Below are 12,128 nucleotides of genomic sequence, written 5' to 3'. Positions count from 1 at the left end.
TTAACTAATTAAATAATTGCAATCCTATGTCGTGGATCGACAATGCAACCCCCCCCCCCAAAAAAAAAAAAAAACAAAAAAAAAATTATAAGTGAGGGGCATCTAAGTCATTTGCTCCCCCTAATACTCTTATTTTCCCCCCTTTTGTCCTAACTGCCTGGAAGTTCCTCTCCGACTCTCCCGATTCCGGCGGCCCGACGTTAGCCTTCCTTGAATCGAAGGCCGTCCACGGTTGCAGTGTCTGTCGTTGGTGTCATGTCTCTATTAAGCTTCTCCGGTGAGTTGCTGATTTATTTTCCATTGATCTATTTTCGCATATATGCTCTCTTTTTCGCATGCAAAGAAATATGAGGATTTACAAACGTTGCCTTTGATTTTGTCTCAAATATATTTGTTTTATTGGAAATCCTCATATTTATTCTTATTTCGCATGTCTGCTTTCACGGTTAAATTTATTATAAATCCTACTTTCATTCTATTTGCATCAATCCATTTCTTTGGTGTGAGTGAATTCAATAAACCTCAAAACTTCTCACTGATGTCGAATTTATTCATACTGCATTGCTATCGAATCCTGTTTGATGTCAAATATATTATAAATTCAGATTTAATCCATTGAAATATTAACATGGGAAATAAAGTTTTTATAATTCATTGATGTCAAATTTATTTTGGTAAAAAAGGATTGATCTAGCTTACCTTCAAAGAGAAAAAAAAGAACAAAAATTAACTTCCTAATGTCATTCACAAATTCCTACTTATCAAGTAGATAAAGCAAGATCAAAATTCACAGATCCAGGATTAAAACATGAGAGTGAATTCAATAAACCTCAAAACTTGGTTGAGCTAGATGTGTAAGCAATTTCTGGTTAAATAAAATTTTAGGTAATAAATAAAATTTCATTATTATCATTATGATTTTATATTAAATAAAATTTCAGGAATTATGTATTCATTTTATTTTATTTTTTTTTCTTTATATAAAACTTTTGCCCTCCCTAAAATGAAAGGTTAGTTTCACCGCTGTTTAAATGATATTGACCATACAAGAGACCTTGAGCGATTAAATATAGCCTAATGCAAGTTTTCCAAGAGGTGTAACTGTTGTTCAATTTTGGACTACCAAAATGTGACGCAATAGAAGTCTCAAACATCACAATCACAATATGCAATCGTCAACAAATTCACACACTTGGTCATAAGCAAGTTATAGGATCTAGCAAAGCCAAAGACCATGTGCACAAAACAAGCTATGATACCTCATGGTAAAAGAACTTGATGAAATCGAGAGCCTAGCCTACTTGAGAATCCAAATAATGTGTTCTCGCATGAGAAATTTACATGCAAAAGGCTTTTTGTTAAACTGGTCCATTGGATCGGTCCAGCCGGTCCGACGGGTCTGGCCGTGCAAAACAGGCAGAGAAGTTCCGGCTTTCTGCACGCGCCGAACGAGCCGCTGAAGCGAACATAGCCGTTTAGGATTTAGGAAGGATTTTTTAGGGAGTTGGGAGGGAAATTTGAATGTAGGGACTATTTAGAGATTTCCTTTTGAATTGTATGCATTAAATATCTTGTTTTCCTAGGGTTGGGGCATCTTGAATTTGGCTGAATTTGGGATCTCTTAGGTTTAAGCTTTGGGCTTTGGATTCGTCTAGAGATTGGGAGATATCGATCCTCCTCTCGAATAGAGGATCACTTATATCTTGTTGTTTCTTCCGTTCAATTTGATTCTTGCAATAAAATTACTTTTTTTTTTTTAGTGTGGAAGAGTTTTCTCTTAGATTTTCTGAAATTGATAGGATTTACTTGAAATCTACAAGTGTTTCCTATCACTTTCCCTTTCAATAGTGAACCACAGCTAAAGTGTCCATAAACTTGAGCCAAAAAGACAATTACAAGGCAAAGCAGAAAAGCTTGCAGTTTGAACAAAGGTAAGGTTCCCTTCGATTTTGCAGCCATAGGACTATAGATGAGGAAGTTTGAGCAAAAACAGTGTGAGAATCTTATTGTTTGACTCTTACCAAATTACAACTCGACTCTATGCCTCTTAATATAAATGAAAACAAACTCAACATTCAAAAAAAAAAAAAAACTCAGAAACAAAAATTTAAATTCATATCAAGTTGTAAAGAATAATTATTTTAGGAAGGATTCATTAATTTCAGCACAATTAAACTGTTGTGCTTTGGCAGGGTTTCTTTTTTGTTATATGTTCAACCTATGACAAAGGTTAAGGTTGAAAGTCACACATAACGAAGCCCGTTCCCCTTATGACTTCCTTCATTGTACTAAAAGAAATTTTGTAGAACTAGGAACTTCAAGTTCTATGGGAAACATAATGAGATGCAGAAAAGTACAACATATTATTCTCATTTCTCATATTTTGATGGTTGCAGCCACTGTTGCTGTGTGATAACCTTTCTATTTTTTTATTCTTTCAGGCATTTTATTACTGTTTTTAATATTTATCTTCCCCATCCTTTTGCATAAACTTTGGTCAATCTTCTGTTCATATGAGATGGCCTGTCATCAGCATCATCATTATAAGTCCCATTCTAATTATTTGGTTTCAACATTATAAATAATCATTCTTCATTAATTTCTAATATTTCTATTAAATGCTCTATGAAACTTAACTACATTTGTATAAGTCTCCTCGGAAAACATATAATCATCTTATTTATTGTCTACTCATTTTCCTCACAATCTTCATGAATTCAATCAACCCATGTCATTCGGGGCATCTTCTGCCCCTCGTTATATAGTCTTAAGAATCTAATTCTATCTTTTAATTATATTATCTTTAATAGGTATCACTTCCATCATCTTTTTAATATAATTATTTGTCAGTTTATATTTTTCTAATTTTATTAGACGTCCACCTTTCTCTTATATGTTAAAAATAAAAATAAAAATCTCTCTTTTATGCTACACTAAATTTGCTTTCAGTGGCTTTATCTATTGCCTAATACTCATGCAACGTAGCCATTTTAATTGTGATTTGGGACGGCTTTTTTATTGCTTCTTAAAACGGAGTTTTAGTTAGAAAATTAAAATTTTTGTACTAAAACTCCTTTTTAAGAAGCAATAAAAAAGCCGTCCCAAACAAAACCTGTGGTTTTCTATAATCCAATTCTCCATGGTGTTTGAATAACATGCTTTATGGTTTCCCTTGTCATCATTATTTTTGGTCTTTGACTTGCATGCTTTTTTGAGAACTAAGCTGTAATTTCCATATTGGTGTTCATTGAATATTCCTAGTATTTTTCAACAGAAGAATACAATGATGATCATCTTTCTTCGTTCTGATTCCATTCTGGTATCTATTTCAAATTTAAACCATGTGCCATTCCTTTCTAGATATGAGATTGGAAAATTAATCTTGCAACGTACAAGGACACACAACCACAGTTGAATGCTTCTGACATTGGAAGAACACGCATAAATTTACATGACATAATTGGTTAGAGAAATCCGCAAACTAGTTATGACATACTATCTTATTGTTGAACATATTTATATGTTGGAGAGACTAACATAGAGATATCAGACTAAGAAAATAACACTGAGAGCTAACAAGACCACATGGGGAGACCAATATTGGCATGGTCAAGGAGCATGTCAATGCTGAAGATTGTCTTTTCATTGATATTTCCACTGTCAATTACTGACTGTGATGTGTTGGCTGAAGCTGTAGCATCACTGCAGAGTGGAGCCATGGCCACGGTGGAAGTGCAAGCAAACAAAGCAGCATTTTGAAGGTGGAGGTGGACTATCTCAGCCTGTGCAAGGGCGAGTTGCGCATGGAGGAGGTTAATCTGGCGCTGGAGTGAGGAGATGGAGGCAACACAGCCATATACAGGATCTCTCACCCGCGCATTCGCTTCATAAACCAGACTGCTCACGGCATCGCTCCGCTGCACCATCGACAGCTCCTGCAGGACATTTTCACAACAGCAAATGCTCAGCCTCAGGTTATGGTCTCATTGTCTCTATCCCTCATTGCATTCATTCTTTTTTTATTTGTTTTGTTATGCTGATTTGCTTTGCCTAGGTGCAATGGAATGGAGTGTTTTTTTTATAGCATTCTGTGATTGTTTTTTATTTCCCTTTACTCATTTTGTTTCATCTTCGCCATGGAATATGACAATGAGGTCATTGATGCTCAGTGGATTGAACTCATTTGCTACTTTTTAGTCTGCAACTCATTTCTCAGGATGTGGGATGCGTAAAATATGAATTTGGCAGTTTGGTTCAGTTGAATTTAACTATTTGAGTTTGATTTAATTTCTTATTCTTGAAAACACATTTTCACGTCTTTTTTAATACTCTATATATCATAAAATGCTATGTTGTTGGCCCACTCTATTCTCATGCACCTAATTTTGGTTGTATTTGCACCTTACACGATCAATTATGTGAAACCAACTTCACTTTTAGGGGAAAAAACATTAATCTTGGCAGAATTCCACCTATAAATCCTTGAATTTATGTGCTATTCTTTTTTTTATTGGACTTTGAATTCCTGTAGAGGAAGAGAGTGGAGTAAGAAACCTGCAAGAGCTTGCTGACATTACTGGCTCCGAAGACCTTGTGCACAGTGGCAAACTTCTGTGGCTCATCTGCGGGGAAGTAAGGTGCAAATATGCAATCCTGCACACATCTTCTTCTCAGCAGCTTGCACGCAGCGCACGGCGACACAGCTGCACCACCGCTGCCTTGCTTCCTGGCCACCATCTCCCTTCCTTCTCTTTCCATCTTCGACCTCCTTTCACCTCTTTTTATATGTTTTTATTGCTCTCAGACGAAAAGAAGGTGAGAAGAGGATGTTAGCTGAAGTAATGGAGAGGAGAAGAAAAAGGAGCAGGTAAGAATAGAGGTGATGAGCTGAGAGTGATGGAGAAGGGAGGAGGCAGCGGTGGCTATTTGAAGTGTTTTGAGGTGAGGGGGAATGCACCATTTGCATGTGGTCAGGCATTAGATCTTTTTTCGTCTTTTTTTCTTTTTTAATGTTGACGTGATGTTTGCTATTTACAACCATAATGTTTTTAAGTGGTAAGTGCTAAGTTTTTAAATAAGGAAAAATTATTTATGATGGATTTTTCTTTTTCAAGGATTTTGCTTCACTAGCGGCAAATTATTAGGTGCGGATGATGGACAGAGAGAATCGTTTGGTTTTCTCTCTGAAAGCGCAGTCAAAGCGTAGCTGCTACAGTAACTATATTTTTACTGTTGATTGAGAGAAAATCGGACGGTTCTCTCTGTCCAGTATCTGCACCTAATAATTTCTCTCAGAATGATCATATTTGGCTAGGTAAAAACAGCTATGATGTACAACAGTTTTGATTGTTATCTTGCAAAGTAGTTAAAAGACATTTTTGAACTGCAATAATGATTTCCATTTGGAGAGAGGGCGCCTAAGGAAGATAGGAGCGGATAAGTACTGCAGAATACTATATATTTTACATCATGTGGCTGTTGATGTTTTATATTTGCGATTAATGGAAACTGTTTGTTGTCTTCTTAAGAGGCTTGATAGAAGAAATGGGTGTCATGAGTGGTGATGGGACCTTTCTGAACCATATTTGAACCAACATAAACTGCCTTTTGTAGCTCTATGTTCTTTCCACACACCCAAATCCTAATTATTCATAGGATTCTTCTTCTATCTAGTCTTCCTTTGAAAGAGTTTTCTTACTGTTTTTTAAAATAATTTTTTAGTGTAAAAATTTTTAATTCAAAATTTTTTTAATAATTAATAGCCAAATGATAATTATGAAAGTATTTAAATTTATGTTGTGAGAAAAATTAATGAGAAAGTTTTAAAATAATTTTTTAGTGTAAAAATTTTTAATTCAAAATTTTTTTAATAATTAATAGCCAAATGATAATTATGAAAGTATTTAAATTTATGTTGTGAGAAAAATTAATGAGAAAGTTGTCAGAAAGTAATAGTCAAATGAAATTATAATTACAATAGTGAAAAAAATTTATACCAAAAAAATTTTAAATTATATACATAATCTTAGTTAATTTGGATCATATTTAGAAATTTATGTGCTAAGAATGTGATGAGTTTAGTTGTTATGATGTCAATTTAAAATTCAATTGGAATTTAGTTATTCATTTATATTATGAAGGTGAAATTTTAAGAAGAAGCACATCATCAACATATATTAGGATAAGGAGTGTGGAATAAATAAATTTTAAAAAGGAGTAAATTAATAGTAAAAATAAATGACTTAAAGAGTGTAGATTGTAAGTAAAATAAATAAATGCATTAAGTAGATTATTATTAGATAGTAATAAAAATAAATTAATTAATATTAGTCTACCCTCTTGATTAAGTTATGATCATCAAATACATTTATTTTAATTACTAAAAAAATAAAATATAGGCTCTTAATTAATTTATTTTTATTACTATCAAATAATAATCTACTCGCTTAATGCATTTATTTATTTTATTACTTGCAATCTACTCTCTTAATTCATTTTTTTAATAACAATAAATTATATTATAGTCATATTTTTAATAATTACATTCTACTCTTTCAATTCATTTTTCTTTATTGCTAAATGTTTTTAATCTAAACTCATACTTCGTTTATTTTTAATAACAATTACTTATATTCTACTCTTTTAATTCATTAAATTAACCTCATCTAATTACTTACAACATACTTTCTTAATTCTATAATTTTTTTTTACTAATAAATTTTTATTTAATCTCTTAATAAATTTTTATGCACCCAAATCTTTGACATATTCCAGCATATTTAATAGAATGCATCAAATCATTTGGGCATTCAATAGAATGCATCAAACCGTTTGTGCATTCAACTGAATGCATCAAAATTGAATGCACAAAATCTTTTGGTGCATTCTATTAAATGCGCCGAACTAAATGATAAATTTGCTCATATTTAAATTTTATTTATTGTATGCTCTTCTCTTAATTTATATTAATGACGTGCTCCTTAAAATTTCACATATTATAAATTTATCAAAGAATTATAAACTTAAAAAAAAAAAAAGATAAATAAATTTAATCGATTGATTTTTTTTAGGCTGTTTGACTTATTTTTACTTTTGCTTTTGCTTTTTTACTTTTTACTTTTAAAATTCTTATTTAAGTCTCCAATCTCAGTAAGAAAGGTACATTTGAAAATCTGGCATCTAATGGTGTAGATTCTCTTTTATAGGAGCTGCCATACATATCATTTGCATGGTAATTTAGGTTTAATTTGAGATAGTTTTTACATTATTTTTTCAAATAATTTTTTATCACAAATGTTTTTTTAATTAGAATTTTTTGTGCTAGAAATTAATAAAAAAGCTGTCCTAAACAAAAACTTTAAAGTTTATTTGAGACTAGCTTCTGCAATAAATAATTGTACTTGATTCGTAAGAAGTGAGAAATCTTGGTGAGTATTTCAACTATAACTCAAATTGTATCATGATCTTATTTTGATCTAGGCAGTGTACTATAATCCATAATAATCTCCTCTCACATCCATTTTAAAATAGGAAGAGAGTGCAATGAACCACCAAGTCTTTTATGTTTTGCCTTGACGATTGATAGGAAACACTTGTAGATCTCAAGTATTTCCCATCAATCTTCGGAAAACAGCGAGAACTCTCCTAAAAAAGCCGCACAAAATCACAAAAAATAGTAGATAATTTGTATTATTTGATGAAATATAAACGAAAAATATCAAGATCCAATTGATTCTCTACTCGAGAGGAGGATCGATATCTCCTAAATCTCTAGACGCCGCTAGAGCCCAAAGAAAACCTAAATCTAGGAGATCTCAAATTTCAGCCAAATTCAAGATGCCCTAATCCTAGGAAAACAAAGTATTTAATGCATATAATTCAAAAGAAATTCTCTAAACAACCCCTAATTTAAAAATTCTCTCCAAACTCTCTTCAAAAACTTTCCCAAAACGCTCCTTGGAATCGGGCGGCTTGCGAGCCACGTGCAGGAGAGGCGGAGTTCTCTATCTATTTCGCACGGGCTAGTCCTCCGTGGACCAGCTGGACCGGCCTAACAATACTCCCCTCCAAAAATTCACCTTGTCCTCAAGGTAGAAATATGCTTATGTTCCCGTGGAGGTGGCTGAAAAATCTTACTGAATTGTTGAATCAAAGGTTGCACTGAAAGAGAAACATCCCCTCCCTCCTCCAGTTTGATCACCTTTAGCCTGTGTAGTCCCACCTGATAATCTTCTCACGCCTCTTGTATGCTCCTACCATGGTCTAAAGTGATACATTGGCTTTGGATAGCTTGCATCTCCCCTTATAAACACCACTCTCTCATCCACTATTCATTCCATAGTGAGTGCTACCCAATTGTCCTTGGTTTCCCCCAAGATTTGCAACCACTTTCATCCATAGGATGACATCAGTACTTACTAACTCTAGTGGGAGAAAATCCTTCATTGAATCCCCTGGATGGTTAACACAACTCATCTACCGATCCCCTGACCTTTCTCCACCTTTCCTGTACCCATCAGCACCCTATAATAATCGGTGTCTATCAATTTCACTCCCAGTTGTTTGATGACCTGAGCGAAAATAAAATTATGGGTAGCCCCACTGTCAATCAACACTACCACCTCCATGCCTTTTATTTCCCCCTTAAACTTCATTGTATGATTCAAAGTGATTCATACTATTGAATTCATGGAGACCTCTGCTACATCCAGATGCAACTTGTCATCCATCTCTCGCTCACCTCAGCCCATGTCTCTTATCCCTAGGGGGTCTTCCTCCACTGGAAGGTTTTTTCGAAAAACTTTATAAATTATGTGTGGATGGCAGACAGGTCTATATTTATTGGTTTCGATACGACTCCTTACGAGCGTTGTTTCTATCTGCTATTATCTAAAAATAATCAAGTTATTAATGACTGGGCGAAAACAAGAAATAACCCCTCACGTGCGAAATTATAGAAGATCTCCCTTAAGATCAAACAATTCCTTCGAATTGAGTATGCTCCTCAGTTTTCTCGTTATCATAGATAGTGAGAACTTAAAGAGTTCGATCCCGACTCCATGCCCTGGAGTATACTTCTCGTCACATCGGAAGCATAACCCCATTTGCCCTCTTCTCTTGCATCTCGATCTCTATCAGCCTCTTGAAATTTTTCCCACTCCCTCCTACTAGCTTCTCCCTGGTGGTCTCATTAATGTTGCCTGATGCAGGCCCCTTGGGTGCTAGAAGAGTGGTCATCATCCTATAAGAGCCTCCTGAGCTGCTGATTTTGACTCCCTTCTCTAGATTTTTTCTGATTTTCAACCAGCTGTGGTTACTTCATGGCCTCCCCCAAGTCCCGCGGCATCAGGACTTTTACTGTCGCTCTGATTTCTATCTTTAGCCCCTTTATGAAGTTCCCCTCTAGTACAATATGTGATAATCTCTCCATCCTACTGGCCAACTGCTCAAACCGCTTACGGTAGTCTGCTACTGATCTCTCCTGCGTCAGAGCAAAGAATTGCTCATAGAAATCTCCTCCTTGGTTGGTTTGAAAGTTTCTAAAATCAAATCCAATTTTAATTTGAATTGGATTGGAATTAAATCCTATGTCCTAATTTGAGAGTACTATTTAAGAAAGTAATAAACCTTGTTTAATCTCCCCAAATCCACCCTATGACGCCGGCTCCCTCATGGTCCCCTATTGAATTGCTTTCCAAACTTCAAGCCCCTCTCTTGAAAATAATTCAAAAAGGCACTCCCTCTCTCTTACCCGCCCCCACCCCTTTCCAAATCAAGCCTAAATCCTTTCCAAGTTAAAGGAGTAACTTGGGAAATAATTTCGTAGTTTTCCTCCATCCTCTCTCCTTAAAAATCTCTATATATTTTCTTTCCAAACCTCTCCTTTGGCCGGCCACCTATCACCCTTCTTTTCTACTCTTATCCTTGAGAGAAACTTCTTTCTCTCAAGGGGGATCTTTTAGGGAAGCGAAGGATGTAGTCTCCAACACTTACCCTACGAAATCGATTTATGGTCGATCCCGATCTTGACTCCGGCTTCGTCTACAACGAGCAAGGATTCGTTGACATCCTCCGGTCGACTTTCTTCGACATCAACACGGAAATAGACAATTCCACCGAGGAGTACTTGGATCAGATCATCTTTAGCTTGTCTGAATCAATCGAAGAGAAACTTGCCAACGTTCAGTGGCAAATCACCTCTGTCCCACGACGAGGGTGAGCTTTCCCTCCTATTCAATTTTCTCCTAACCTTCTTTTCTTGTAGGTTGTGATTCAAACACAAGGAGTCGTGCAAAGCTATCTTCCAATGCCTAGTAAACGTAGGATTTGAGTTTTGATTTTTTATGCTTTCTAAACTCATTGTTAACCTAGGGATTCTATTGAAAATCTACTTAATTTGCATCGGTTGAAATTCTAAATTGTTTTGGTGATCCTAGCTTTTAGCATGTGATTTGGCATAAGCAGAGCCACTTCTCTCTTGTTTTATATTATCGTTTATTGGCTAACATTTTAAATTCTATTTGCTCTTATTCAAAACGTGCAAGTTCTTATCGCATTCATTTAAATCTACTTAGTCCTGCATCAACTAGAAGGAATGGTATGGATGGTAGCTGACATTAAGCAACTCATAATTTTTTTTAAAGTTTTCATTCACATGCATCAGACCATGCAAACTTAACAAACTTCTTAGTTAATTTAGTTTGCCATGTAGCAATACTTGAAAAGGTTTCTACAAATATTTGATAGTATCCACTAAGCTAAGAAAGCTATGTATCTCTGTGATAGTATTTGGCCTCGACCAATTCATCGTTTCTCTGATCATAGCAGGATCAACAAAATTCCATCTCCACTGGCAATATGTCAATGTAATGTGTCACCTCTTGAAGGCAAAATTTAAGCTTAAAAAATTTTGTGTACAACTTATTCTACTGAAGAATATTCAATGCTACTATGAGGTGTTGGGTTGTTATTCTACATTCTTGGAGTAGATCAAAATATCATTGATGAATATAATAATAAAACGGTCTAGATAAGATTTAAAAACTATATTCAACAAATCCATAAAAGTGGCAAAAGCATTAGTCAATCCAAACATCACTAATAGAACTTATGCTCCCCATGGTGAAACGTTAAGTTTGATGGATCCCTTGTCGTGCAATTTTTGTAAATGCATCTTGAGCTCCTAAAATTCAATAGTCATTATGCAACAACCAAGCAAATTATCTGGAAACTATTAGGAAACACTTGAGGATCTCAAGTGAAACCTAACGATCTTGTGGTGACAAAAACAACAAGAAAGATCAACCAATCAAACTAACGGAAAGAAAATAACAAGATACAATTGATCCTCTATTTAAGAGGAGGATCTATCTCTCCCAAATTTCTAGAAGCCGCTAGAGTTCAAAAAATCTAAGAGATCTCAAATTTCAGCCATATTCAAGATACCCTAATCCTAGGAAAACAAACTATTTAATGCATACAATCCAAAAAGAAATCTCTAAATAGTCCCTACATTCAAATTTCCTTGTAAACTTCTCCTAAAACCTTCATAATCTGCTCTTTTGAAAAGGGCGGCTTATGCAGCTCGTACAGGAGGCGGAACTTCCGCCTCTGTTCTATAAGAGCCGGTCTGTTTGGATCGGCTAGACCGATCTAACAGAAACCCATCCCCAAAATCTTAAATAATTAGAACACCGTCTATATTAATATTAGATTTACTAGTATCCATTACCTGAGCAATATAACCAATACACCTATGTAATATATTTTATGACATTTGATTGTTGATATAAGGCAAGATAATGATCATTTAACGTCATTAAAATGAGAAGGCATCGTGTCAAGTATGCAAAAATCAACTCTCCACTTATGACAGTTTATGATGGCATCATAGGTAGATATCCAATTAATACCAAAATTGCATCAAACTCAACTAGTGAAATTATAATAAGTGTAGCAAGCATATACAAATCTTTGATAACAATATTATAATCATGAATACAATAAGTAATAATCATAGATGAACTAGATAGCAGATGATAAATAGATGCAACAACCATTGCGATACTGATGCATTTGATGAAATTTGTTTAATATGAATGAATATGAATCTTTATCGGTTGCTTTAG

At 34.6% G+C, this 12,128-nt stretch overlaps 1 protein-coding gene and 1 long non-coding RNA gene across 4 annotated transcripts in view; one reads left to right on the top strand and one right to left on the bottom strand.

Annotated features, from left to right (window-relative positions):
• LOC114579846 overlaps positions 1-4,667 on the top strand; it is a 13,481-nt gene extending 8,814 nt beyond the window's left edge. Inside the window, exons 2-3 of one of the 3 annotated variants that reach the window (XR_003701070.1) lie at positions 3,692-3,974; positions 4,532-4,667. This is a non-coding gene — a long non-coding RNA (uncharacterized LOC114579846). The remainder of the gene's footprint in view (positions 1-3,691; positions 3,975-4,531) is intronic. The other 2 variants (XR_003701071.1, XR_003701072.1) reach the window with 2 other exon arrangements.
• LOC110092782 (LOB domain-containing protein 4) lies at positions 3,343-5,138 on the bottom strand. Its single transcript, XM_020817450.2, has 2 exons — positions 4,555-5,138; positions 3,343-3,935 (listed from the first exon to the last, which is right to left on the bottom strand). Exons 1-2 carry the CDS (start codon positions 4,756-4,758, stop codon positions 3,573-3,575), a joined length of 567 nt encoding a protein of 188 aa, XP_020673109.1. The 5' UTR covers positions 4,759-5,138; the 3' UTR covers positions 3,343-3,572.
• Between the last annotated feature and the right edge of the window lie 6,990 nt (positions 5,139-12,128).

The sequence above is a fragment of the Dendrobium catenatum genome, unplaced genomic scaffold (assembly GCF_001605985.2).
Source record: "Dendrobium catenatum unplaced genomic scaffold, ASM160598v2 fragScaff_scaffold_665, whole genome shotgun sequence".
Lineage (NCBI taxonomy): Eukaryota > Viridiplantae > Streptophyta > Magnoliopsida > Asparagales > Orchidaceae > Dendrobium > Dendrobium catenatum.
This window is presented reverse-complemented; position numbering and strand designations above follow the sequence as displayed.

Excerpts from the sequence above, each read along its gene's own strand:
- LOC110092782 (XM_020817450.2), bottom strand. The coding sequence starts at position 4,758 with ATGGAAAGAGAAGGAAGGGAGATGGTGGCCAGGAAGCAAGGCAGCGGT. Across the intron at positions 3,936-4,554 it reads ATGTCAGCAAGCTCTTGCAG|GAGCTGTCGATGGTGCAGCG; the intron begins GTTTCTTACTCC and ends AATGTCCTGCAG.